This window comes from Ceratotherium simum, chromosome 1, assembly GCF_057802395.1.
Source record: "Ceratotherium simum simum isolate JZ-2026a chromosome 1, ASM5780239v1, whole genome shotgun sequence".
NCBI lineage: Eukaryota > Metazoa > Chordata > Mammalia > Perissodactyla > Rhinocerotidae > Ceratotherium > Ceratotherium simum.
The window spans coordinates 30,282,065-30,307,475 of NC_141900.1; the positions used below are offsets into that span (position 1 = coordinate 30,282,065).

Here is a 25,411-nt window from a genome sequence, read left to right on the forward strand (position 1 = left end):
TTAAAATACTGAGATAATTCAGCCACGATGGTACTGGTGTCTTTTGTATGTAAAACAATTAGCAGTAGAATAAATAAAATGAACCATGAGTAGAATGTGGAAAATGAGACATGCATACAAATAAACATGACACAGTGTAGAAACATGTATTAACATGAAGAGGTCCTGAGCAAGTTCTCTAGGAACTCCAGAGAGCAGGTGAGAACAGGACTGACTGATATTCACAATTGTTACAACTCAGCTAACTTACTAAGAAAGTCCTTTCAAACCTGGAGATTCTATGATTTTGTATTTTCCTTTCATGTGGTGGAGTCACTGTTTTTTAACCACAATGACTATTATTAAGAGCTTAGGAAAAACTATAGATATACCCCCAATTTTAATATATTATGATATTATTTGCTGCATTTTGTGTATTTGCCAAAGGGAAAAAAAATTGAAACAACCAATAGTGCTTGGGTTGACTCCAGTGTAGGCTCTGGAGACACTCTTTCCAGGTTTATATCCTGTCTCTGCCACTTACTGGAAGAGTGACCTTAGGCAATTCATTTATCTTCTCTAAGCCTCAATTTTCTCATACTCAATATGAAGCCAACAATATCAACTACCTGGTAGGATAACTGATATGATAACCAAGTGAATTAATGATATATAAACCACTTACTATGGCAGTGCCTGACACATAATAAGGGTTCAATAAATATTATTTATTAAGATGATGATTGGATGACAATCATTATTATTATTATGACCATAAACAAGAGAATGATGGACAATTGAGCACATCCATACAGTTATAAGAATAATATGTAGTTGTTAAAAATGAAGTAGTTCTTACTGCACTGGCATGGAAAGATGTCCATCATACATTTTAAGTAAAAAAGTATTTGCAGTACAATTAACCCCTCTGCATGGCATCAATGATAGGTCAATTTGGGTTACTCATTCCTTGCTTAAAAAGTATTGGGCATTTTAAGTCTTGGTTCTACATAATTGTGACTTAACTAGGTAACAGATCTGTAATTGGGTAATTGGGTGATACTAGTTCAGAAATAATCCTTTTGATTAAAGCTAAGAAGACAGAGAAAGACTGGTTATTGAGTAATGAAGGAAGGACTTCAATTAAGCAGAAAATGGGAAACACCTGGAAGGAAGCACAGAGCACTGTTTAGGAAGTAGAAGCAGGAGACAAAAGAAGACAAAAAGTTTCCAAAAAAAAAGAATAAACGTGAGATGAAAAAGATCAATATTGCCACCTTCTCTAGAGTTTTGCCTAGAGCCCTGAGTGCTGTGTACCCTAGAAGTGTTGAAAATCATCCCCCTACAAACATACAGCAGTTGGTCAATAGCCCAGTAAACAAGACTTCACAATAGTCTCCTTCAACAGACTAAAGTTAACGTTTGATTCCAAGAGATGGGTAGTTCAGTCTCTATCAGCCCAGCCTCTCTTGGTCAACCCTGGGTATCCCATCCAATCTCTTCTCTGCTTAAATGGGAAAACTTAAGAGGAAAAGAGAAGGGGGAAATATGTGCATGAACTTTCTCTCCTTTGTTCTTCATTATTTCCCTGGAATTTAGAACTCCAATGGATTCTTACACTGCTGATAATCTCACTTTTTGATATGGTCCTAGATTACAGAAAAAAGTAAATTTTAGAAGACCACGTATGTTTTTTTTAGAATTTTCTTTTCAATTAATCTTAAATTAGCAAGATCCATTAACAACTCCATTCAAGGTTTTTTGGTTGTTTTTTTTCCCCTCCAGCTCCTCTTTTAAATTGTTAATGAGTCGTAAACACTTGATTTTGAATCCATGAGCAAAGTAAAAACTCTTTTGTAGTCACAAATTAACACTTCTAATTTTTGATTTAAATATGTTTTCTAAAAAAAGAACTCTTTGTGGAAACAAATTTTCCTACAAATATGGCATTGGGATTTCAGCAAATTCATGAAAACAAAGAATATATTTAATTACTACTATATTTGAGGCACTTAAAACAAGAAAAACTGCTAAGATCAAAGAACACAAAAATGAGTAAGAACTGACATCACGTCAAACCAATTACAATCTGGATTAAGGAAATATTAACATATGGTCAAGATACAGCTAAGGACAAGGCCCAGTCTTGATGTTTCCAATGACATGAAAGGAGATTACAACAATGAGTAGAGAAAAAGACAACCAACTGTGGGCTCCCACAGACATAGACCAAGCATTAGTAATAATCTATAGAACTTTTTTGAATTTACAGATGCCTAAATTCAATGCCAGCAACCTGGATCAAAATCTCCAGTTGCATTGGCATGTGTGTTTTAAAAATATAGAAATAGAAGAATAAATAAAACCTTATAGGTGATTCTTATAAGCATCTAAGTTTAAGAGTCACTAACACAGACTACCATTTAATATATGGGAAAAAAGATATAGATAGGACTCATTAACCCAAGGTTAATAATGCAGATGCATGGATGGACAGGGGGAGTGAGGACTGATAACAAATACAAATTCTTAAGTAATTACAGTGGGACAAAAAAGGGATAAAATTTAAACTATACAGAAATTACAGGAATATGATTGGCTTGTCCTATCTTAACAAATATGTGAGTTTAAAATGTGGAGTAACGCAAGCAGAATTTATTATAGCACTTAAATATAATTTAAGTAGAAGTTACACATGCAGCATGACGATCCTTGTAATGTTAACATCCTATCAGACCTACTTAATGATTGAGTTGAATTTATAATTTTAAAAATAACATAGTGGTACAAAATTTACACAATCTTTTCTCCCCAGAGAGAAAATGAGAACTCAGTGTTTGGAAACAGAAAATCATCACAGGTAAAGGAATTCTGGTGTGAAGAAGAGTTGTTTGTGAAGCTTTCCTCAAACACTCAGATAGGAGAAGTGGTTACATGAGCCGATTGTTGGGTCTTCACTTGTTTACAGAGTTCAACAAAAGAAACACAATTCTAAAACAGAACTAGATGAACACTGTCTAAAAGGAATACAAATAAATACAGCAATTCATATTCTCCTATTGTAGAAATACACAGAACAAGCTACTTCGGATATGCAAAACATTACCCAGGTGTTGCCAGGTATTACCATGTGAAATGGTCAAAAGGTAGAGTATGACACCAGTCTACATTTCAGGAATTTCATTTATCACATTAATGGGGGAAAGCAGATAACTTCCCAAGTTGTACTTCTTTTAACTTTCAACTAATATATAACATAGCTGGTCTTGTTTATTCAGTGGCTGTTGGTTTTATTGAACTCTCTTTTAGATGTTGGTTCTTTTTCAAGTACTACAAGAAAATTATTTTGGAATACTGTAAGAAAATTGAATGATGGAGGTGTTTAAGCCAAATGTTATTAAAGGAAGAAATCTAATTATGAAAAAAGAGTTAGTATCAAATAGTACTGTGTTCTGTAGTTTAAATAATAAGTATACTTATGAGTTAAAAATAAATACAAGTTTCAAGAATAGAGAGTTTCTTTCTTGCAGATTCAATTGAGATCTTGCCTTAGAATACTGATGTTAGTAGTTTATGATAAAAACTCTTTCCTGACTTGCTGCCAAATTTGGGTCAAAATAGGTATCATTCAATCAGTGTATGGCACGCATAGTTGTTGGATTAAATAATTTAAAATCATACTCATATACACCTGGGCTTTATTATAGCACATTTCTCCCCTTTGGCATTTGAAATACACGTCCTAATAGGAATGGAGCTTGAGATCGTGCATTGTCACAAATGAACTTTTAGCACGACACCAAGACTCACTGCCAAATGAAAATGGCATAAATCCACAAGGCCTGCAGTACACATCACTTTCATTTCTCCCTTTGAACCTCTTTTTACCCAGATGAGCATACCTACACCATGACTTAATACATAGCAAGTTCTTTACTTTCCTGTACTTCTTCTTGTAAGATCTTTTTCCTACCACTGTTGAAAAATGTTATCCTTTTGTGTGGAAGGAGAATTTATACACAACAGAGCACTCCAAGAGAAACTTCAAATGAAAACTGCCTCCATATGTTAAAAATGAAAATTTAAAACAAAAGTTCTCATCTACTCCAGAAAAGAAAACAAAAACACATGCATCTGAGGCATCACTGTTTGTTTTCATTTTCCAAATGGTCATACTTCTTAGTTTTATCCTAAAATTCTCACAAAAACTCAACTGCGTTTGAGTAACTACTGTGACTTGTATCCATATTCCTCTTTCCTGATATGTTCTAAGCTTAAATTGATAAAGAAAACTGTGGAGAGCAGCCCTGAGGGCCTAGTGGTTAAAGTTCGGCATGTTCCGCTTCAGTGGTCCGGGTTTGGTTCCCAAGCACAGAACCACACCACTCAACAGTCAGTGGCCATGCCGTGGCGGCAGCTCACGTAGAAGAACCAGAAGAACTTATACTATATACAACTACGTACTGGGGTCTCGTGTGGGCAGGGGGGAGGAAGAAAAAAGGAGCAAGATTGGCAACAGATGCTAGCTTAGGGCGAATCTTCCCCTGCAAAACAAAAACAAAAACAAACTGTAGAACCATCTACATCTTCATCTAGAACTGTCGGTTGTATTTCATTTTTGCAATTTTTCATCCTCCTGGTGAGGTATTTAATAGGTAGATTAGTTTCTCAAAGAAGGAATCAGGATTCATACTTAAGTCTTTTGGAACTGGATTAGACAAAGTCCTAGAGAAATTCTGACAAGGATCCTTGGACTGGTATGTGAAAAAGTCAGCTGATCTCACTCTGGTTAATTCTAGGCAAGGCAAAGAACAAAATATGTCATACTCACAAGCATCAAGGATTTTAAACACCGTAAGTGGTTCAGCGATAAATGGACTTATAAAAGTTTCATGTAGGATCATATTTTTTAAAAGGTTAATTATTTAAAATCTGTATCTTAACAGTTAAATACTGTTTGTAGGTTTAATTTAATTTTTGTATTTCTCTTAATCTAAACATAATATCAATTTACATTTACAAGAGTTTAGTTCATGACAGACACGTAAAAAGTAGGGTTTTAAACTGAAAATGAAAGTACAGGGCCGGCCCTGTGGCTTAGCGGTTAGCTGCGCGCACTCAGCTGCTGGCGGCCCGGGTTCTGATCCCGGGCATACCAACGCACCGCTTCTCCGGCCATGCTGAGGCCGCATCCCACATACATCAGCTGGAGGGATGTGCAGTTGTGACGTGCAACTATCTACTGGGGCTTTGGGGGGAAAATAAATAAATAAATAAAATCTTTAAAAAAAAAAAGTACAGAAAGCAAAATTTAACAGAAAAAAATTCTCAAACTGTCTAACCAGAAATAAATGATACAATGATGCCATAATATATATGAGAAACTAATTAGAAATTGACATTGATCCCATTATTTGAAATTTCAAATATCTGTCAGTTCTTTCAACTTGGCAACAATTTTACGAAACCTAGGAGTGAGTTTCACATTTACATGCTAAATGAATAGTCAGGAAAATTTACATTTGCGTTGCATTATGTGATTGTGGGCTATTAGTAAATAAGTACAATTATTTAGTAAACAAGTACACTTTAGACTAGCACTGTCCAATAGAAAGTTCTGTGATGATGGAAATGTTTTATATCTGTGCTGTCCAATACGGCAGCCCCTAGCTCACATGGCTATTGAGTGCTTAAAATATAACTAGTGTGACTAAGGAAGTAAATTTTAAATTTATTTGATTTCAATTTATTTAAATTTAAATAGCTACATGTGGCTAGTGTCTACCATGTTGGACAGTGTAGCTTTAGAGCAGGTAGACTGTGTCAGTAACTGTGCTATGTCAGGTCCAGTGTTAGGAAGAAACAGAGCCTTCATCCTCATAACTGCCACCAAAATGACAGTCAAGCTTCCAGATTCAGGAGATATGATATGCTACTCTTCTCAGAAGTTTGGTATTGTGAGGGAAAGATGAGCCTGGCAATTAGGAGACTGAACACATCCTTTCTTCATACTGAGTCTCAATTTGTAAAATATGAGGTTGAATAAGATAATGTCGAAGATAACATTCATTCCCAATAATTACCACAGTTCCTCTAACAACCACTGTATTTCATCTCCCCACATTCCTGACACTAACCAGATGACTTCCTTGACCTTTGTCTATGGACCCTAGGCTGACTATATCTGGAAACGGCTACTTCTCAGAACAGAGGACAGAAATGCTCCCTAACCAAGCCAAACTTTTGCCTTAGCATGTCAGGTACTTCCTCGTTACAAGAATCTCATACAGTTTCTAAAATTTCTCCCTTGCTCTGCCCTAGTTTCCATGCCAAGAAGCTCCTGATTGACTGGGCCTCCTGAAGCATTGTGCTCTTCTCATTCTGGCCTGCCTGTCCCTCAGCAAATGTCTGACCTAATGCTAGCACTAACCGTGACTCCAGCTAGACGGCCTAGGTCTTCCACATTGCCTGCATAACCATACTTTTTCTATCTGCCCTGGTCTTTACAATCAGATCCATATCCTCAGTTTGCTATTGCCCAACAAGGCATGGAGACATGGAGCCTGTTTGTAGTGAGGCTGCAAGAGCAGAGGATGCACAGAAGAATAGTATTTAGGTTGTAGTATTTAGTAGTCAAAAGAGCAGAATTTAGGTTGATGGACTGTATCATACAATGTAAAAAAAAAAAAGTGTCTAGAGCAAGAAAGACATACCTGAGTTCTAATCTCACATCAACTAGCTATCTAACTATGGACTATTTATCTGACTTTTAATCTATCCCCAAATGTAAAGTGGAAATAGTAATTCTCTCAGGATTATAAAATAAAGTAAATAAATAAATAAACAAATAAAATAATACTTTTAAAGTGCCTAACATAGTGACTAGCATGGATGCTATATCAAATAAATTTGAAGCAGAAGAGACTAGAGATAGAGAAATTATTTAAGAAACAATAATATAGCGGCAATAAACCAGAGAGGAGGTAATGAAGACTTCAAGGAAGATGGTGGCCATGGAAAGAATATGGTTAATAGATATTTGAAGGAAGTAAAGTGTCTTAGTGACAGATTAAATAAAGGGCATGAAGGAGAGGAAGGAGTCAAAGATAACCTGAAGGTAACTGGGTGGATGAAGTTAAGAAAGTTAAGACAGATAAAAATCAGGAAACTGGTATTGAAGGGCATGTTAGAAGGGGAAAACAAAATAATTTTTAATTAGACTCACAGGATTTTAGATTTTAGATCCAATTAGTCTTTTATATATCTATATCTATATCTATATCTGTATCTGTATCTGTATATATTTGAAGAAACTCAAGCAAAGGATCATTAAACCACTTATAAAAATCTCAAAGCATATTAGTGGCACAATCTAAGCTAAGGCTTAGATATCTTTATTCCCGTATTAAACAATCAGTTTCTCTCTTTTAATCTGAGAAGGAAATGTAAGAAATCCAAACAAATATTTTTAAGGGCACTTAGTTACAGGAAAAAGTTGGAAATACAGTTTTAGGAAACTTTGGAACACAGGAAACAGTTGAAACTATTAGAATGGATGAGCTCACAGAATCATGAGAGAGAAAGAGAAGGAAAGGTGGTCAATAGCTTAAAATGTTAAATAGATGTCAGAGAATCACAGAGCACTCAGGGTTTTGGTCCCACCTCCTACCTCCCTCACCTGCAGGAATAACAATAATGATGGTGATGATATTATTGACACTGAATTTCTCTTAAAATTCTCTTCCATCAGACTTCTTTATATGATCTAATTTAATCCTTACAACAACCCTGTGAACAGACACTATTATTATGCTAAATTTTTAGACAAAGAATTTGGATGCACAGAAAGGTTTGACCAAGGTAACAACTAAGTGAAAGTCAAGACTTAAACCTAGTAATTAGGTTTTGCAGAAACAGAGCTACAATTTTTGTCTAAACTGGGACACTTTTGAGAATTAAAGAACAGCAAAGGTAAACTGGACATGTCCAGGGCAAACCAGGTCATATGGTCCCCCTGGTTATTTATCACTAAACAATCTGCCTTGAATGTCCTAGAATCATAAATGTTATTTCTCCTAATTCTTAACCATTTGCCTGCATTCACTCCATTGAAACTTCCTGTACTGTGTATCCTTTCTCCAACCTTCAGTTTCTTCCTTTCTACTGACATCTTTAATTTCAAAGTCTTCCCAGTATCCAAAATCTTCTCTTGAATTCTTCCTCATATCCTTGGATTCTTCTATTCCAAACAAATATCTTCTGTTTCAAATATCCGTTGCTGTATATTCTCATGTCCACCTCCACTGCCGCTACCTCTGTTTCTGTCCCACCCTCATTTTCCTGTTTTCATGCAATGGCCTCTTCTCTCTCTGTCCTCATTCTCCTCTAGTCTTGGCTTCACGCCATTGTCAGCTACCTTTATAAAAAACAAAGATCTGATTCCCTGACCAAGATCGGAATGGGTGAAGGGGGTCAAAATGTACAAACTTCCAGTTATACAATAAATAAGTCATAGGGATGTAATGTACAGCATGGTGACTATAGTTAATAATACTGGATGGCATATTTGAAAGTTGCTAAGAGAGTAAATCTTAAAAGTTCTCATCACAAGAAAAAAAATTGGAACGATGTATGGTAATAAATGTTAACTAGACTTATTGTAGTGATCACATATACAAATATCAAATCATTATGTCGTACACCTGAAACTAATATAAGGTTATATGTCAATTATACCTCAAAAAATACAAAAAAAAAGAATTAAACTATAGATAACTTCCCATTGGTTTCAGGACAATATTTACGGCTTTCCAGACCCATCTCCCACTCTCTTCTTATACTCCAGGCATTCATCTTCCGTGAGGTCAGCAACTCTCCCATGTAATCTTTGTAGGCCCAGTGGGTAGAATAGCATTCAGTATGCCATAGGCCCTCAAAAGTTGTTTGTGGAGAGAATGTTAAACCAACTCAAAGGCTTCCTCCTTTATAATTCTCATCATCCAGCACTAAGAACAGCATGCTAGGCAAATAACAGTTGAATAAATATTTCCTACATTTATTGTTTTGCAGTGCTACAGACTTCTTTATGGACATGTCACAGCTACGGGAAAAAAACAGAATAATCTCTGAAAAGAGAGGCAATATGATGATATTTGCCATCCCAGACTGGGAAATACAATTCATATTTCATATGGTAAAATCTATGGAGTCACCCTCAAACCAAGTATTTCCACAAAAACCTCATAATGCTCAAGAAGAAAGTCTTGCCTTGCATGAGTGTTAAGAAATTACTGAGTAATCACATAGTTGGGAATATTCTAAATTTGTTTTCCCTATTAATAGTTTTCTTTTTTGGTCAATAGAGATCACATTGCTGTGTAAACACATGGATCTGGAGGTTCTGACTAAAGAAATGTTTTAAACGTGTTTTTCCCTTTTGTTTACGTGGTCAGTACTTCAATGAAACTGACAGATAGAGAGATAGTCCCTAAAAAATCTCTACCCAGGCCTCCTCCACTAAAACTCAATATTTATCATGGGAATGAGAAATGCTGTTTGCCTGCTTAAATAGCAGTGTGATGTTATTCTGCCATGCAGTGGAATAAAGTCCTATGTTAATTAGAAAACATTAGGAAATCACGATGAAACTTGACCTATTGTAAGGCATTGGGGAAAAAAAAAAAAGCCTTGCATTGCTCTTTGAATTAAATAAATTCATTTAGGAGGGACTTTTTTTGAAAACTCAGAATACTGTATGACCCCTAAACAAAAAGGTAATCAGACAAACTAACGCCAATATCAATATGCTTAAAATTTTACAAGGACATGTCTTTACCCAAACACAAATTATATTTAAACAAAAAAAGTTAGCATTACAAGCTAACCCTTTTCCATTAGGCTCACAGACAGTATTTGGCTTAGTCCTTAAAAAACAGACTGCAGGAGAAAGACAGCCAACTTGAACCCCAGCCCTGCACTGACAAGTTGTAAGACCGTGACCAAAATACCCAACTTCTCTCTACCTTAGTTTACTTATCTTTAAAAAGCACATAATAATAATATATACCTCACATGTCATTGTGAATATTAAAAAAATCAATCAGAGCATAGAAGTGTGAAGGACAATAGCACACACTCAATAAATGTCAGCTATTATTATTATATACACAACAGGTTCTGGAGGTTTGTCTTAGTGAGGAAATGCTTATTCCAAAATACATTTGAATGAATAATAATGAGTTTCTTATCGACCCAAAAGCAAAGGCAAAACAATCAAAAGTGAGAAAATCACTAACCATTGAGCCAGTAGTGCTCTGAAATGTCAGTTCTGATGTAATGGTGGTCGTGAGTAGGCCCAAGGGAACGTGTGAATGCAGTATCTTTGCCAAGGAAATCAGAAGCCGTTCCAGAGTAGAGGTACTCATCTGGGAGGGAGAAAAGAATACACAGGACTTCTAAGAGTACACCAGCAGATACTATTTACAAGAGACTAATTTCACAGCACGAAACCAAAGATATTTATTGCTTAATATCAGAATATATTGTTTCATAAACGGCTCCTTCAGATTTTGAAAAATTTGTGTCGCTGAAGAAAAGATAACTCAATGAACTTTGGTAAGCTGATGCTAGAAACTTAAATGTAAAAAAGGCCAAAGTCTTCTGAATTAACAATTGCATATGCGTTAGCGTCTCTTATGAATAAGTTCTTCTTTCCCTTCTCTCCACAAATAATTCAAGGATACATCATAATTAGGAGCTCTTCTTTGTAGCAACACAAAAAAATATTAAAAAGTAAATGCCATAATGAGGAATGGATTCTATAATTAGTATTTACTTAACCGACACAACCTCAATGACCACAACTTTTCTTTGCCTAACCTCTGCTGAAAGGGAGTTTTCAGCACTGAAGTCATTCTTTGTAATTATAACATGTTGCATTCCTTGTAGCTAATCATGTCTCTAATAGTTCTGATAAACAGGAATTCCTGAAAAGGGAAAGATGTTGCCAATACTGCATACCAAACTTCTTTGTCCTGTTATTTATGTAAAGTGCATAACCATGTTTTAAGAGAAAGAGAGAAAGGAGAGCCGAGAAGAGGAGAGGAGAAGAAGGCAGGAGAGAGAGAAAGAGGCGGAGAAGGGTAAGGAGGGTGGGAAAGACAGAGGAAGAGGGGAAGGAGGAAAATGAGGGGGAAGAGAAGGAGAAGAAAGGGAAGGGAGAGTAGAGGGGGAAGAAGGGAGCGAGAACAGGACTAGGGGGAGAAAATGAGGGGCACAGGGGTCGATGTTCCCTAACGCTAGTCAGCACCTTGGCAGGGGTGGGAGGTGACAGGGCAGGGGGGTGGGGCAGGAAGAATGCTGTCCCTACAGTAGAATATGTTGCCCCTTTGAGAGGTAAGACTCTGTTTCAAGAAATCTTTATAGTCAGCTACTTTGGTTTGCATTGAATTGACCAAAATAAAAAATAGCTAATCACTATAGAGCATTTGGATGTTTTAGATGTCTAAATATAAGAAAAATTAAGAACACTGTTTTATCACTGAAATCTAATTTCCCTCAGAAACATATCTTTAAACTTCTGCCTTCGTATAAATGATTCAGACACTTTCTAAATCCCTTGATTATATACATCTAAATAAACCTTTTACTGAACTATTGAGACAACCAACCTAAATAATGACAACAGTCAACTTCCAAAAGAAAAAAAAAACACAAAAGAAAGAAATCCAGTTATGTGAAGTGAATGTAGATATGGTACTGCTTCCATCTCTTAAAGCATTCCCAGAAAATACATGGTAAATGGCAATATTTTATTGTGGGGCAAATTTAAAAAAATAAAAGAACAAAAATAACAACATCAACAAAGACATTATGAAAAAAGTTTGTAAGAGTAAAGGAAACTATTAGTTTGAAAGATATAAAATTGCCAACATTTGAACGTTTTGTCAGAAAAAAAAATGGTATATTTCAAACTAAATATTGGATCAGTATATCTAGGCTTTAAAACTGTCTTCTTTGTTTTTAAATTACTTAGAGATTCCTAAAAAGGGTCACCAATGCTCACAATCTATTGTTTTTTATTAAGGATGTGTTAACCCCACTTGACAGATCAGAATCACAAATCATCTATCTCCTTTTCTGAGGATAATGACTAAACATTAGTCATATAATTTTCAAAACACACAAAAACACACACTCTCTCACTTCAAAGGAAGATCACTAGTTCTCACTAAGTGAAAATTAAAATGTCACGGCACTTCACTCTTATCATCTATTCAAACATTTGACAGACAGGTTAAATAAAAAGAGACTAAAGTCATGAACCAAACCAAGACAAAAGGAGGTCTTATAATGGTTGAAATTCAGAGGTCATGCTGACATTCCTCAGAACAGACTTCAGACCACACAGTACTGCTTTCTTGAAACAGGATAGTCGCCTCATAAGAGAATTTAAGATGTATACAAAGCAAGAGAAGACTAAATATGCTAACAAAAATTTCACATTTCCATTATTATAATCCAGTTATGGTGAAATTGGGGGAAAAAGTGTTATAACATTCTATTTTCTGTATTCAATAGTTTGATTCATTTGTTTTAATTATTTATCCACTATGTCTTATTATTAATCCTTCCACTCAAATCTTCAACATTTTGTAACATAATATATTTAAGGAATTGATGAATTTAACTTCCATAGTGAGCCAAATAGGGACATAACTTGGTATAAAAAAATCGGAGACATCTAAATGTAAAATTATAGAACAAGTAAGCATGTGTCATTTGCATTAAAAAGAATTCAACCAGAAGTTCATTTAAAAAGTAGTAACTGCTGACATTACGGATTGCTGGGGCCTCACTTTATTGATAAGGATGCTAAGTATAGAGAGATTTGGCACTAAAATACTATAATCAAATAGCCAGTGGAAGATTAATTCAAAATAATCTTTAACTCAATAAGAAAATGTGGTTTAATCTACACATGCCTTTTTAGAAAACCACCTAAAAGCAAGAACTGCCTGTCATTGATCTTACCTGTCATTACTGAAGCAAAAGGCTGCTGAGGATCAAAAGGACATTTCAGTCTGCCAGACTCCAGATTATGTGTGTCTAGTTTGAACATAACTTCCTGTTATGAGAAATATTAACATAAGTGAGATTTTTAAAAATATCAGCATCAGCAAGAACATAGGGGATAACTAAATTCTAACTCGTTAATTCAACAAAAACTGATTGAGCACATAGCAGGCATGTCATGCTGCACTCCTTAATGCTTTAGCAAATATTATACCTGGCAAGACTCAATTCCCATGTTTTGGTCTCTGTTTGCCCAAAGCAGTAATGATAATACTGAATGAATTTTTCAATCAGAAGTAGTAATACACCCATCAATTCATTTAGTCTGGACCACTATCATTATGAAAAAAACCATCAAGCATAGATATTTCCTGAATGCCATATATGAATTTCCTGAATTCCTGACCTAAGAAATAAAGTAGGGGCCGCCCTGGTGGCACAAGCGGTTAAGTGCACGCGCTCCACTGCGGCAGCCCGGGGTTCGAGATTCGGATCCCAGGCACGCACTGACGCACCACTTGTCAAGCCATGCTGTGGCAGCGTCCCATATAAAGTGGAGGAAGATGGGCACGGATGTTAGCCCAGGGCCAGTCTTCCTCAGCAAAAAGAGGAGGATTGGCAGATGTTAGCTCAGGGCTGATCTTCCTCACAAAAAAAAAAAAAAAAGAAAGAAATTAACTATAATAATTATACTTTCATAACTATTGCATTCTATTTACTTAAGCATTTGCAACTGTACCAAATTATTTAAGCCTTGTGATATTTTGTAATTTTAGTGACATAAAAGTGTTCTAAGGCAGGCAGTTCATTTTCAGAGCTGTTGATATATGCGGGCAAAAAAATCCTGTTGTAGTATTTTCACTATTATGAAAACACGGTACACATTAAAGCCACATAGTTATTTTGGCTAAAACATCTATTTTTACAATAGTGGCCATAGACGGAATGACACTGGCAGACTTTTAATATTCAGGAAAAAAATAACATCTTAAGTTGAACTTTCCAAGAAAAATATGAATGTATAATGAATATGGCCCCATGAGCTTGAGGGTTTCATAACAATGACAACACTACCATCCAGCAAAAAAGGCTAATGACTCATCCTGCATATGCACTAGTTAGAGAAACCAGGCATGTCAGACATTCTCTCTAGATGGCATATCTACAAAGTTTTATCAGAGTACATGTAATAAGACAGAACCATTCAGTGCTACTAATCTAGAAAGCAAGCAATGAAGCAAAAGGGATGGAGGAAATTGAATTATTTGCAGTATTATGTTGTCATTTCAGATTTTTTTCTTCTGAACAGGACCAAGAGTAACTACTGCCTTATTAAAAAATATTAATAACAATTTAGATACCATGCTTAACAATTGCTATTTCATAGTTTTAAGTAAGGGCACTTTAATACTAATAGTACTGGTACCTAACAGTTAACAGGTACTAACCATGGGCCAGGAAGTTTATGTACATTGTCTCATTGAATCCTTACCATAAGCCTAAAGATGTAGCCACTTTAAGAATTCCAGCTCTAGAAGAGGAATATTGGGGATAGAAGGGGTTAAGTACCTTTTTCAGCATCACATAACTAGTAAAAGGTAAAGCCATAGCTTGAACTCAGGTCTGTCTCCAAAGTCCATGTTTTTAACTAATGTAGTCTCAGAATTTCAAACTCACGGATTTAAAAATGTGTTGAAATCAATTTACAGACTGACCGTGACCATGTAACATAATCAAGCCAAAATATGTTTAGTTAGAACAGGTTAGCTAATGACAAGTGGTGATAGTGGAGCCTAGGCACGAGAAAAGCCCAGTGAGAACACATTTAGGGCTTGCTTCCCAACCGTGATGGGGACAGAGATACGTCAGGAAAATACACCTGCAGATAGTGGCTCTTAAGTATGTTTAAATGTCATTAAGGGCACATTATTCTCCACGGGTCAAACAGAACTGTTGACTCTAAAGCCTATAATGGAATATTGTAAAGGGAAAAAGTAAACTGAATCCTGGTGTGCCAGAACATTATAGTAAAAAGCTAAAAAAGAAAAACCAAGAAAATACCTGGGAGAATGTCATAGTTGATGCAAAATACTAGATAATCCCTTATAATTGTACAGACTTCTGTTTTCAAAATGCAACATTTCATTAAATTCTTAAGATAAGCCTATAAAATTGGTATTTGCAGAGAGTGAGGAGAAGGTCTCAGCCTATAAAATTGGTATTTGCAGAGAGTGAGGAGAAGGTCTCAGCCTATAAAATTGGTATTTGCAGAGAGTGAGGAGAAGGTCTCCCTTCTAATCTCCTGGAGAAAGAAGATAGCAGGAAAGCAAGTTTCCTTAAGCCACAGTCAAGGACACCAACAGGAAAATGATGTAGAAAATGACGGCTGATTAAATGGACTTCCCGAGATAAACTGAATTATATAAGACTCTAACTTTTGAGACTTCAATTTTATGAGATTTTTTCCCACTAAATTCCTAATTAATTATGCAAAAAGCACCTATCTAAGCTGCACACAGAAAAACACTGTTAAAGAGATAAGAAGATAAAAAAACATTTAATCATCACAACAACTAGGCAGAGTTATTATTAATATCAACCCCATTTAAAGATGACATTTGCAGCAGCAGAGAGGAGATCCCAGAGGAAAGAGCATACTTCCAATCTAATTATTAAATAACTATCAGGCACTCTCAGTATTGCAGAGTGCGTGTGTGTGTATATACATATATTCCAGATGGTATTTTATATAAAGCTTACCTTTACACTTTACCTCTGCCTCTTTACCTTTCTGTGTTCCTGTTGCCTAGTATGGCTGAGTATTAATGAAGTGACTGGAATGAAGTAAGTGCTATGCCAAAGCCTATACAATCGTTTTCTCATTTTATCCTCAAAATAACTCTGTGGAGTAGTTACTACTATTGTCATCATCATTTTGCTGGATTAAAAGAAGCCTAGAATGTTTACGCGTGCATGAGACCATGAGCTGGTAAATGACGGGAGCCATAATTCAAACGCTGGCTCCCCGTGCTCGAACTACTAGCTGTTGAGAAAAGCCCTGACTTCTGTCCTGAAATTTGAATCCAACTGCCCACTTGGTGTAGCTTACTGAACATTTCTCAAACGCAGAATGTACAAAAACTAACTCACCATTTTCCCCACAAACTTGTTACTATTCTTACCTCAATAAATAACACCACTCGCCAACTCAGTGCCAAAGAGAGAAATCTGGGATTCATTTTAGCTTTTTCCTCTCTTCCCATTGCCCCAGCCACAGTGAATAGAAGTTCCCAGACAGGGGACATCCCACACTTCTCTCCTCCATCCCTTTTACATATTGTTGTTCCCTCTTCCCAGCCACCTTAGGAGCAACCTTATCTTTTTGAAACTGGAAGGGCCTTCTAAGTTCCCTCTGGAAAGACAATGAATTCCTGGGACTAATAATTCATTTAAAAAGTTAACAATCTTCAAGCAGGGCTGACATACAATTACCTGTAGTCCTGACCAGCAGAAAACTCACAAGGCTCAATATCCCTGTTCACTCGTAATTCTCTTATTCACAGGACTTGTAAATTTGACTGCCCCCGGGCTTCTTGATAGTCTCAAACTAAGTAATTAGCTCCATCTAATTCCCTTTCAGCACTTGTGACTTTTAGGAGCTAAAGAACACTATTTGCATCCCTCAGCCGGTTGAGAGTTTGGCCTTTAGCCTCAGGCCTCAAAACACACCCAGGCTGTGGGGCTATCTCATATAATTACACCCTATGCTATGAGCTACTGTTATATATTACCCTTCATCAAAGCTAGGCAAGAGAACATACACCAGCAACAAAGAATGATGGATTCAAGTTGCCAAGTATCCTAGTGGTTCAGAGATTTAACTATCAGAGTTGCTTTATTTTCAAACAGTTGAGTCTGGGCTGGTTAGACAAGTTGGTTAGAGAGGAAAATTAATCCAGCCACAGTTATGGGTTTGATCTCTGCATGAATCAGTCAAATGAATGTAAAGAAACCTGTTCCATAAGCCCAGACTTTACTTTCAAACACGCAGCCAATTACCCTGCAAATATGTGTTGTTATTCACAAGAAGTATATACATAAACATAAGGATGACAGTGCAACCCATCAACCCATACAAAGAAACATTTGAGAGTACATACTCTAAAGCTCAGCTGGGCACATTCGCTCTGGAGACACACTGCTTGGGTTCAGTTCCTTGCAAGACCATTTATTAGTTGGGTGATTTTAGGCATGTCATTTAATTTCACTGAGGCTCAATTTTTACTAACTTGTAAACTGGGAGTTATAAAGATACTAACTTCATTAAGACTGCTGTGAAATTCCAAAGAAACAATCCATGTAAAGTGCCTGGCACAGTCCATGACACAAAAAAAGCACTCTAACGAATTAGTTATTTACTAAATTACTAAAATCTGCATGTTTCTCATTTATTAAAATGCACTGAGAGCTGGCATACATTACTCCTAAGCAACACATCCTTTATTTCTACTATGTCAATTTGGTCTGGCAGAAATAATGAGTTCAGTGTACTAATGACTATCTATACAATTTTAAGAAAATCATTAAAATTCTCTGTACTTAGTGTCCACTATTGTAAATATATGTGACAGGTCAAATTTGTTGGATGGGAAAAATGAAATTATTTATCAGATACAATTCCACTGCAAGGTCTTACAGAAAATGGATTTTTACCAACAGCAACATACTTTATAGATCTACTTATAAAGGAAACTCAAGAGAAAATAAAGACATACATAGAGCCCATAGAAAATAAGTACTTTCAACATTCACACTATTAATTTTGATCTCACTAAAAAAACTTTTAATAGAAAATTTTTTTATTAGGTATATAAAGTGTATAATCAAAATGGCAACCCATAAAGTGGTTGGGGACATGAGTTTTTATACAGTTCATAAACTAAACGATTCAATCTTTATATTCAAATCTGCCTTTTTTATGTCATAGATACTAAGTAACAAGGTATTATAATAAATTATTTTCATGCTATTTCATTACATTACCTCCTTGTAGACTCCAAGATCAATATATCCACATATTGGATGAAATGCTCCAGTTCCACACACATAAATGTGAGTTTTGTTATAGGGTTGAAGTACTCGGATGAAATTTGCACATTCTGTCTATTGGGCATAAAAAATAAAAGTGTTAGCACACAATTCAGGTTTTTGAAATACTATCATTCATACCACCTGTTTTCCAAGCAGATAAATCATCAAAAAAAGAGCAAAAATGAAGATTTATGAGAAATGTTTAAACACCTGACTTAGCAAAGGAGGCAAAACAAATTAGAAACTGTAGGTTAAATGAATGACTTTGAAGCTTTTTGAAGTTTTAAATGTTTTTAACTAATCAGAGTGCTAGAACGCACATCCCTGTTGCGGTATTCAATAGGGCCTAGAGAATGGATATAAACAGAATATGAATGAGATATCCATACTTTCTTTCAAGAATTACCTCGAGAACAAAACCCATCATGTTCTGATGTTCCCACATTGTCTAGCCCATGTAGATCCTACTGTTTACAGCATCAACTGTTTCAGCTACACTGAACAAAACACTGAACACAGATGCGTATTCCTATATATGTATCCCATTCTTATTGGCTGGAATATCCTACCACTTTATTTCTATTTATTTTCAATGTTAGAGTCTTTAAGACTCAGCTTAATTCCTGCTTATTCCAAGAATCTCTTCTGTTTTTCCCACGAATATTTTTTTACACCAAGTCAAAGTTTTGAAGAGTTTTACATTTCTGCTTGTTTTGCATATGCTTAGGCCTAAAATATTTCTTTACATCCTCATTATCTTTATAACAATTATTTTCTATCCCCCAGTTACTTGTAAATAGCGACTCTCAATTTTTCAGGGTAGTCATTCTTGTTATATATTATTTTCAATTTACTCCCTGTGATTCCTTATCGTTACACAATTATTGGAAACAATTTCTTAACCATGGCTTCATGATTTCTGGACCCAAAGACCCCTGAGAAAACACTAGGCTGTAGCATACTTTTCTTCTAGATTAACTCTACCCAGGAGATGGGCAGGTGTTTACTAAGAAAGTTGGAAACCTATGAAAACCCTGGGAAATATAGAAAAAGTCCAGTTTCTCCCTGTCTGAATGGCCATGAGTTCCTCACCAGTCAGCTATCGACCCACTGGTCACTGCTGTTGTTAGGGTTGTTAGGAGGAATATATATACAAAAAAAAAAAAAAAAGACAATGACAACTGACAGGGTCGTTCTTAAATAAAATTTTTAAAAGGCAGATAGCAACTGATAGGACTGTTATGATTGTTATATGGATTACATTAAACAATATAACATTTAATAATTATTACTTACTCTGATTTTGATCTACACAAAATATCAATATCCCAGTGGCTGTTCTGATTTTATAGTGAATAGCTATGAATTGTATCTAGTTCTTCCTTTGTCCAGCTAGCCTGGAAATTTTATGTCTCAAGAATTTGTGGGTCCCAGTTAATAAAATGTGCACATTCTACCACAGAAAAATGTTACAATGAACTCATTGAGTCTTCTGCTCTCTGCAAACAAAGCAGTTGCCTAAGACTGCATGAAAGGACAGTATCAGTCCCTCAGCTAGCCATGCAAGTAAAGGATGTTTCCTTATGAGGCAGGAAGATTCAGCACTCTCTAATAGGAGCAGGGCCACTGCATATGGTTGCTTGGGTTGTATGCTGCAAAAAAAGTCATATCTAAGGATGTGCAAATCACACTACAGACATCTTTATTATCCTGAATATTTTCATATGTTTAGTATATGTTCTCATACATTTATTATATGTAGACTCCTATGAAAGAAAAATTTTATATTCATTAAGACAATTTTCTGGCAGATAGTCTTGTTTAACAAAATCATATTAAGTCAGCTTTCTACCTTTCCCTCAAGGTGTCTGATGAAGAGAACTTATCTTCTGTTTGTACAAAGGCACCATAGGAAACTAGCCTCATGTCTTTTAACATCATGTTAGGCAATCGCAAGTGAAAACTTAATTCAGAGAGTAAATATGCCTTACTAATAGTTTTGGACAAATAATAAAGACACAGTAATATGAGATAAGCTAAGGCAAAAAGTGTAAAAATGTACATGATCATCAGATAAATTGTAATGCTGGCTTCATTGCTAGGCTAAGAGGTTTGAATAGTCTCCAGCCTTTATTTTGTTGACTCATGCTCACTGAAAGTATTTTTATTTCTTGGTCTTTTCCCCATGAAGAGATTTATGCCAGGGTGAGATCTACACAAGGAACAGTACAGGGAGGGTAAGAGTAGAATTATACAGCTAGAGCGAGGTGGGATTGACTCACTGCTAGTTATTTCATCATTTTTCAAAAGCTCAGTTTTACCAAGTTGCCCTAGAATTTAAAGGGTAATTGTTATGCATATTTATCCTCCCAAAATTCATTTAGGTTGAAACCCTAAACCCTCAGTATGATGGTAATAGGAGGTGGGGCCTTTGGGAAGAAAGTAGCTTTAGAAGATCTCATGAGACTGGGATCCTCATGATGCGGTTAGTGCCTTTATAAGAAGAGACTAGGGGCTTGCTCTCTCACTCTCTCTGCCATGTGAAGATACAACAGGAAGATGGCCATCTGCAAGCCAGGAAGAGAATTTTCACCAGGAACCAAATCATCAGCCAACTGTTGTATGTGATTTGATTTTGGACTTCCCAGCCTTCAGAACTGTGACAAATGAATGTCTCTTGTTTTAACCGCCTAGTTTATGGTATTTTGTTAGCCCAAGCCGACTAAAACAGTAATTTTACAAGATTCTGAAATAAATATTTGTATAAAGAAATAAAACAACTCCCTTTCCAGATTATAAATTACAGAGCCAGAACGATTAGGGACGATGAGAGACACAGCACTGTCTAAAAAGGCAAATAAGGTCCAGGGTGAAGTTTTACACACGTCGGAGATATAATTTTAGTGATTATAAAAAAAAAAAAGCCCTAACACACCTAAAACACTTCCCATTCTTTAATTTTCCTGGGAGTACTTTATTCAAATGCAGCCAGCCCTCTAAAGTAACCTATTATGCTAGTTTCTGACTTGGTGAAACATTACCAAGGATTTATTTATGAAATTCCTCCCTTGTCTCAGATTGGGCTGATGTGGAATAGAACAATGTATGGATGAGTCCTGAATTATCTGACACAATTTATAAAAAAGTCAGTTCTGCTTAAAGTTTTCTCTAGTGAAGTTGATGGAGGAGAGTTCACTAAGCAGCCTCGAGGCAATGAAACGGCATTGGTCATCTGAAAGGAACCTGGGAACAGAGATTCTAAAAGATAAGGTTTCTTACTTTAAATTTGGACTCGGGTGGAAATTTCAGCCAAACCTACGATGCAACACAATGCAAAAACTTTACAATGATTTCTCTTTTAATTTATAACTTATTTTTTAAGTCTCAAAGATTCTGTCTTGTTTTCTTTTTATGCACAAAGTTTCAAAGTTTTGCTTAAATAGCATGAACAATCATTAACTTGATTTAATTCACTTAGCGACCTTCATGGATTAATGGTAGCTTAATTCTGTGAGGCATGAAGAAAGATAACTTTGAGAAGCAGTTTTTTTAACTTTCCCTGAAAGCTGGCTAATTTGTCAGCTATTGCCCACAATGGCAACGGTTGTTGCATGTAACCAAACAATTCAATTTGGCGAATAATATACTCAACTTCTGAAAAGTGTTGAACTTCTCCTTCCTTCGCTATCCTTCCTACCTACCCTCCTTCCCACCCAGCCACCTCCCCCATTGGAAGAGAGAGAGAGAAAGAGAGAGAATTAAAAACAAGTATCAACTTTTTAATTCTCTCAAGTAATATTATTTGTTTTAATATTTTACCTCTCATATGCATCCATACATGTATATATAATTAAATAAATAAAACAAATATAGAACAATTAATACTTGGAGAAAACACAAATATATACTAGTCTAGGTAATAACACTTGGAATTTTAGTTCTTCCTAGTACCTGGAAAAATATTAGCAAAAGAGAGTACTTGTAATTCTCCAGACTTACATATAGTTCAACGAAATCCAATACAACTTTATATGCATTTCTGATAACTAATTTATAATTGCAATTTTAATTTATTTAGGTTATATATGGAAAGACACTTATGGTTTAGGAATCTGGTCTGTTGTTATTTTTAGTATATTCTGCAGAATATTGTGATCATCCAACATTTTTTGATTATTCGCCATATGCCTGTCATCGTGCTACATGTTAGGTTTGTCTAGCAGACTTCAGATAGAATCCAGTCTGCAGAGATATCTGTTTAGGTCTTATAGTGTTGAAAATATTTTAATAAGTTGTCAACACATCAAATACACGAAAATCCAAGTATTACATTTTTCTCTTAAAAATGGAAGATCTAACAGTGGAGATTTCTACATAGCAGAAAACCAGTTGTGGTAGAAGGGCAAAGGAAAACATTTTAAAGAATAAAATTGAGATATACGCCTATTTAAATATTTAAAAATCTATATATCAAATAGGATAACTGGGAAGGAATATTTTTTACATGAACGGAACACAAAGTAATAATATACTTTATATATATATACTTTATATATATATATACTTTATACATATATACTGTATAATCTGTAAATTATCAGTAAGGAAAAGGCAAACACTAAAATTTAAAAATGAACAAATCGTAGGGATATGCCATTGTAAAAAATAAATCCTAATTTTACAACCACATAAAATATTTAGTATTTATACTAATGAAAGAATTTCAAAGTAAAACAACAAAAATAATTTTCTTTTTGCTGGCAAAGATTAAATATATTTTTTTATTCATTTATGTATTAGTATTATATCTTAACTATATGTTGGGTCCAATATTAGCAAGAGTATGAGGAAATATACCCCCACACGAGCATGCACTGCTGGTTAAAGCATAAGAGGCATAAACTTTCTGGAGGACAATTTTGCAATGTGTATAAAAAATTTTATACCCTTTGACCAGTAATTCTACTCAATAATCAAAGATGTTCACAATATTTATATATAAGGTTTTTCATGTGCAGCATCACTTACAATAGTAAAAACTGGATATATACCAAACTTCTAACAATAGGGGATTGATGAAATAATATATAAAGGAATGCAGTGTAGCTATTAAAAGTAGTGTTATAAAAAGGAACTTAATGACATGGGAAACTGCTCATGGCAGTCTGCGAAGTGAAAAAAAATGTTTTAAGGGACTATGTATACAATGATTTCATTCTGAAAAATAGTAAATAGATAAGATAGAAGAATAAACATCAAAATGTCACCAGCTATCTCTGGGTAATGTTCATGGGGGAGGAGATATTTACAGACGACTTCTATATAATTTGCAAACTTTCTACAATGAATAGTCTGTTTTACTTTTAAACGTTCTTTAAAAAAAAAGAAAGGAAAGCAAGAATGTAATCATAGAACTTTACAGACGGAAAATCCTTAACTCTATGTACTGTCTCTACTGACAAAGTTGTGCTCTTCTGCAGTCAAGCTGACAGACAGTCCAGGCTGCCCACGCCCCGTGTGTTCTTTTGCCTGCACTGAGCTATTTACTCCACTCTTTAGAGTCAGGACTACAGACATTTCTTTAGTGACTTTCCTTTGAATAATATTCTAAGTAAGAAACAAAATACTACCAAAAAGCTTCCTGTCACCTCTTCTCTTCCTTGGATTAAACTAGGGACTGTGTTGAAGAAAGTGGAATAGTTCTCTTTTGTTTCCTCATCATCCACTCCCTCCCCACCCCAATTAGCTAACTTTCATTATGGTAAATAATTCACTATTTTTCAGTTATATAGTACCTTTGTGTAAAGGCACAGTCTTTCCAAACACTTGTTAATCCTAAACACACTCTTGGGAAGTAGGTAAAAATTACTAGAGAGAAGGGAGGAGAAAGGGTAATGCCAGAGGTAGTAAAAGATATCAATAAAACCACACATTTGTCTCAGTTTTCTGTTGGCTGAAATTTATGTAATGCTGTAAAATAAAGGGTCTATGTTACGGTGATATTGAAGAGAGAAATGATTTGAGGGATACAGTTTTCAGACCTTATATGTAGAGTTCAGATATTTATGTGTAGATTATAGTGTTTTCCAAGAGTACAGATGGTGGGCAAGAGTTCTGGATTCAATTCCTGGGTTCACTATTTACCAGATATGTGATATTGGGCAAGTCATTTAATTTTTCTGGTCTCAGTCTTCTCTTCTGCAAAATGAGGAATAATAATAAAATATAGTACATAGTATTGTTGTAAGGATTAAACGAGATTATAAATATAAGGCATTGAACGCAGTTCCTGGAACATGGTAAGTGCTATAAAAGTGTCAGCTACTCTTAGTAACTCTAAAATATAATATTATTTTAAAGGGACAAATTAAAAAGGAGACAAGGACTTGTATTATCACTATAGGATTCAACGTCAAACTTTACAGAGTTCAGTAAGAAGAGAAAAGCTCCCCAAATCTCTAATCCTGCGTTAGCAGTAGATATATGTAAAGGTGAGAGGTGATAACTAGCTCCCAAATACAATTGAATTGGAAGAATAGGTTCCATATACCGGGTCCTAAATGCTCTAGGATACCACCTCCAGAAAAGTTTATCACCCTTTGCTTTAACTTAATAATAGGGACAACTGAGTTACTATATAACTGGAATTAGTGGACATACTGAAACGAGAACACTGTCACAACTAAAACTTTCTCTGATTGTTTGACCTTGAGTGTTTATCCCTCATCTACTCCATGGGAAAAGTGACATTAGTTTATTGGTGTAAATTAAAAACACCCTTTTCCTACTTGCCTCTTTATCATACACTTTATACTGGTGAAAAACAAAATATAAAAGTGCTCATACTGTTTACGACATGCTTCTACTGTTATTCAACAAAATAATTTTGAAAACTCTCATAACCAAAGTATCTTTTTCCCCACGAGTTCCAAAAAGTATTGATGCTTTTGCAGACCTGGGCATCTGCTCAGAGTTGGCATATTGAACAGGGTGAAGAGATTAGAGACATTAAAGGAAGAAGAATAAATTCTAAAATAGTTTAATCTCTTTCATTTATAGTAAAATAAATGTAAAAATTGTTTCCTATGGCATTTGATGCTAACATTCCCTGATATATTTCTGCTAACATAAATGTGCCTGAAAAGATCACATTTAACACGAACTGAATACAAAATCAGGCATAACCAAAAGCTTCTTTCTTTTGTTTTGATTATTTTGTTTTGCAGTACTGTTACTATGTATAGTCATCCCTCGGTATATGAGGTGA

General features: G+C 35.2%; 1 protein-coding gene across 1 annotated transcript in view; it reads right to left on the reverse strand.

The window, feature by feature from the left end:
* The window catches only part of SEMA3D (semaphorin 3D), a 196,367-nt gene that overhangs the window by 60,806 nt on the left and 110,150 nt on the right, over positions 1-25,411 (reverse strand). Inside the window, exons 5-7 of the mRNA XM_004431298.3 lie at positions 18,097-18,216; positions 13,012-13,105; positions 10,275-10,403 (exon numbers count right to left, since the gene is read on the reverse strand). Of these exons, the coding sequence (XP_004431355.1) occupies positions 10,275-10,403; positions 13,012-13,105; positions 18,097-18,216 (343 nt within the window). The remainder of the gene's footprint in view (positions 1-10,274; positions 10,404-13,011; positions 13,106-18,096; positions 18,217-25,411) is intronic.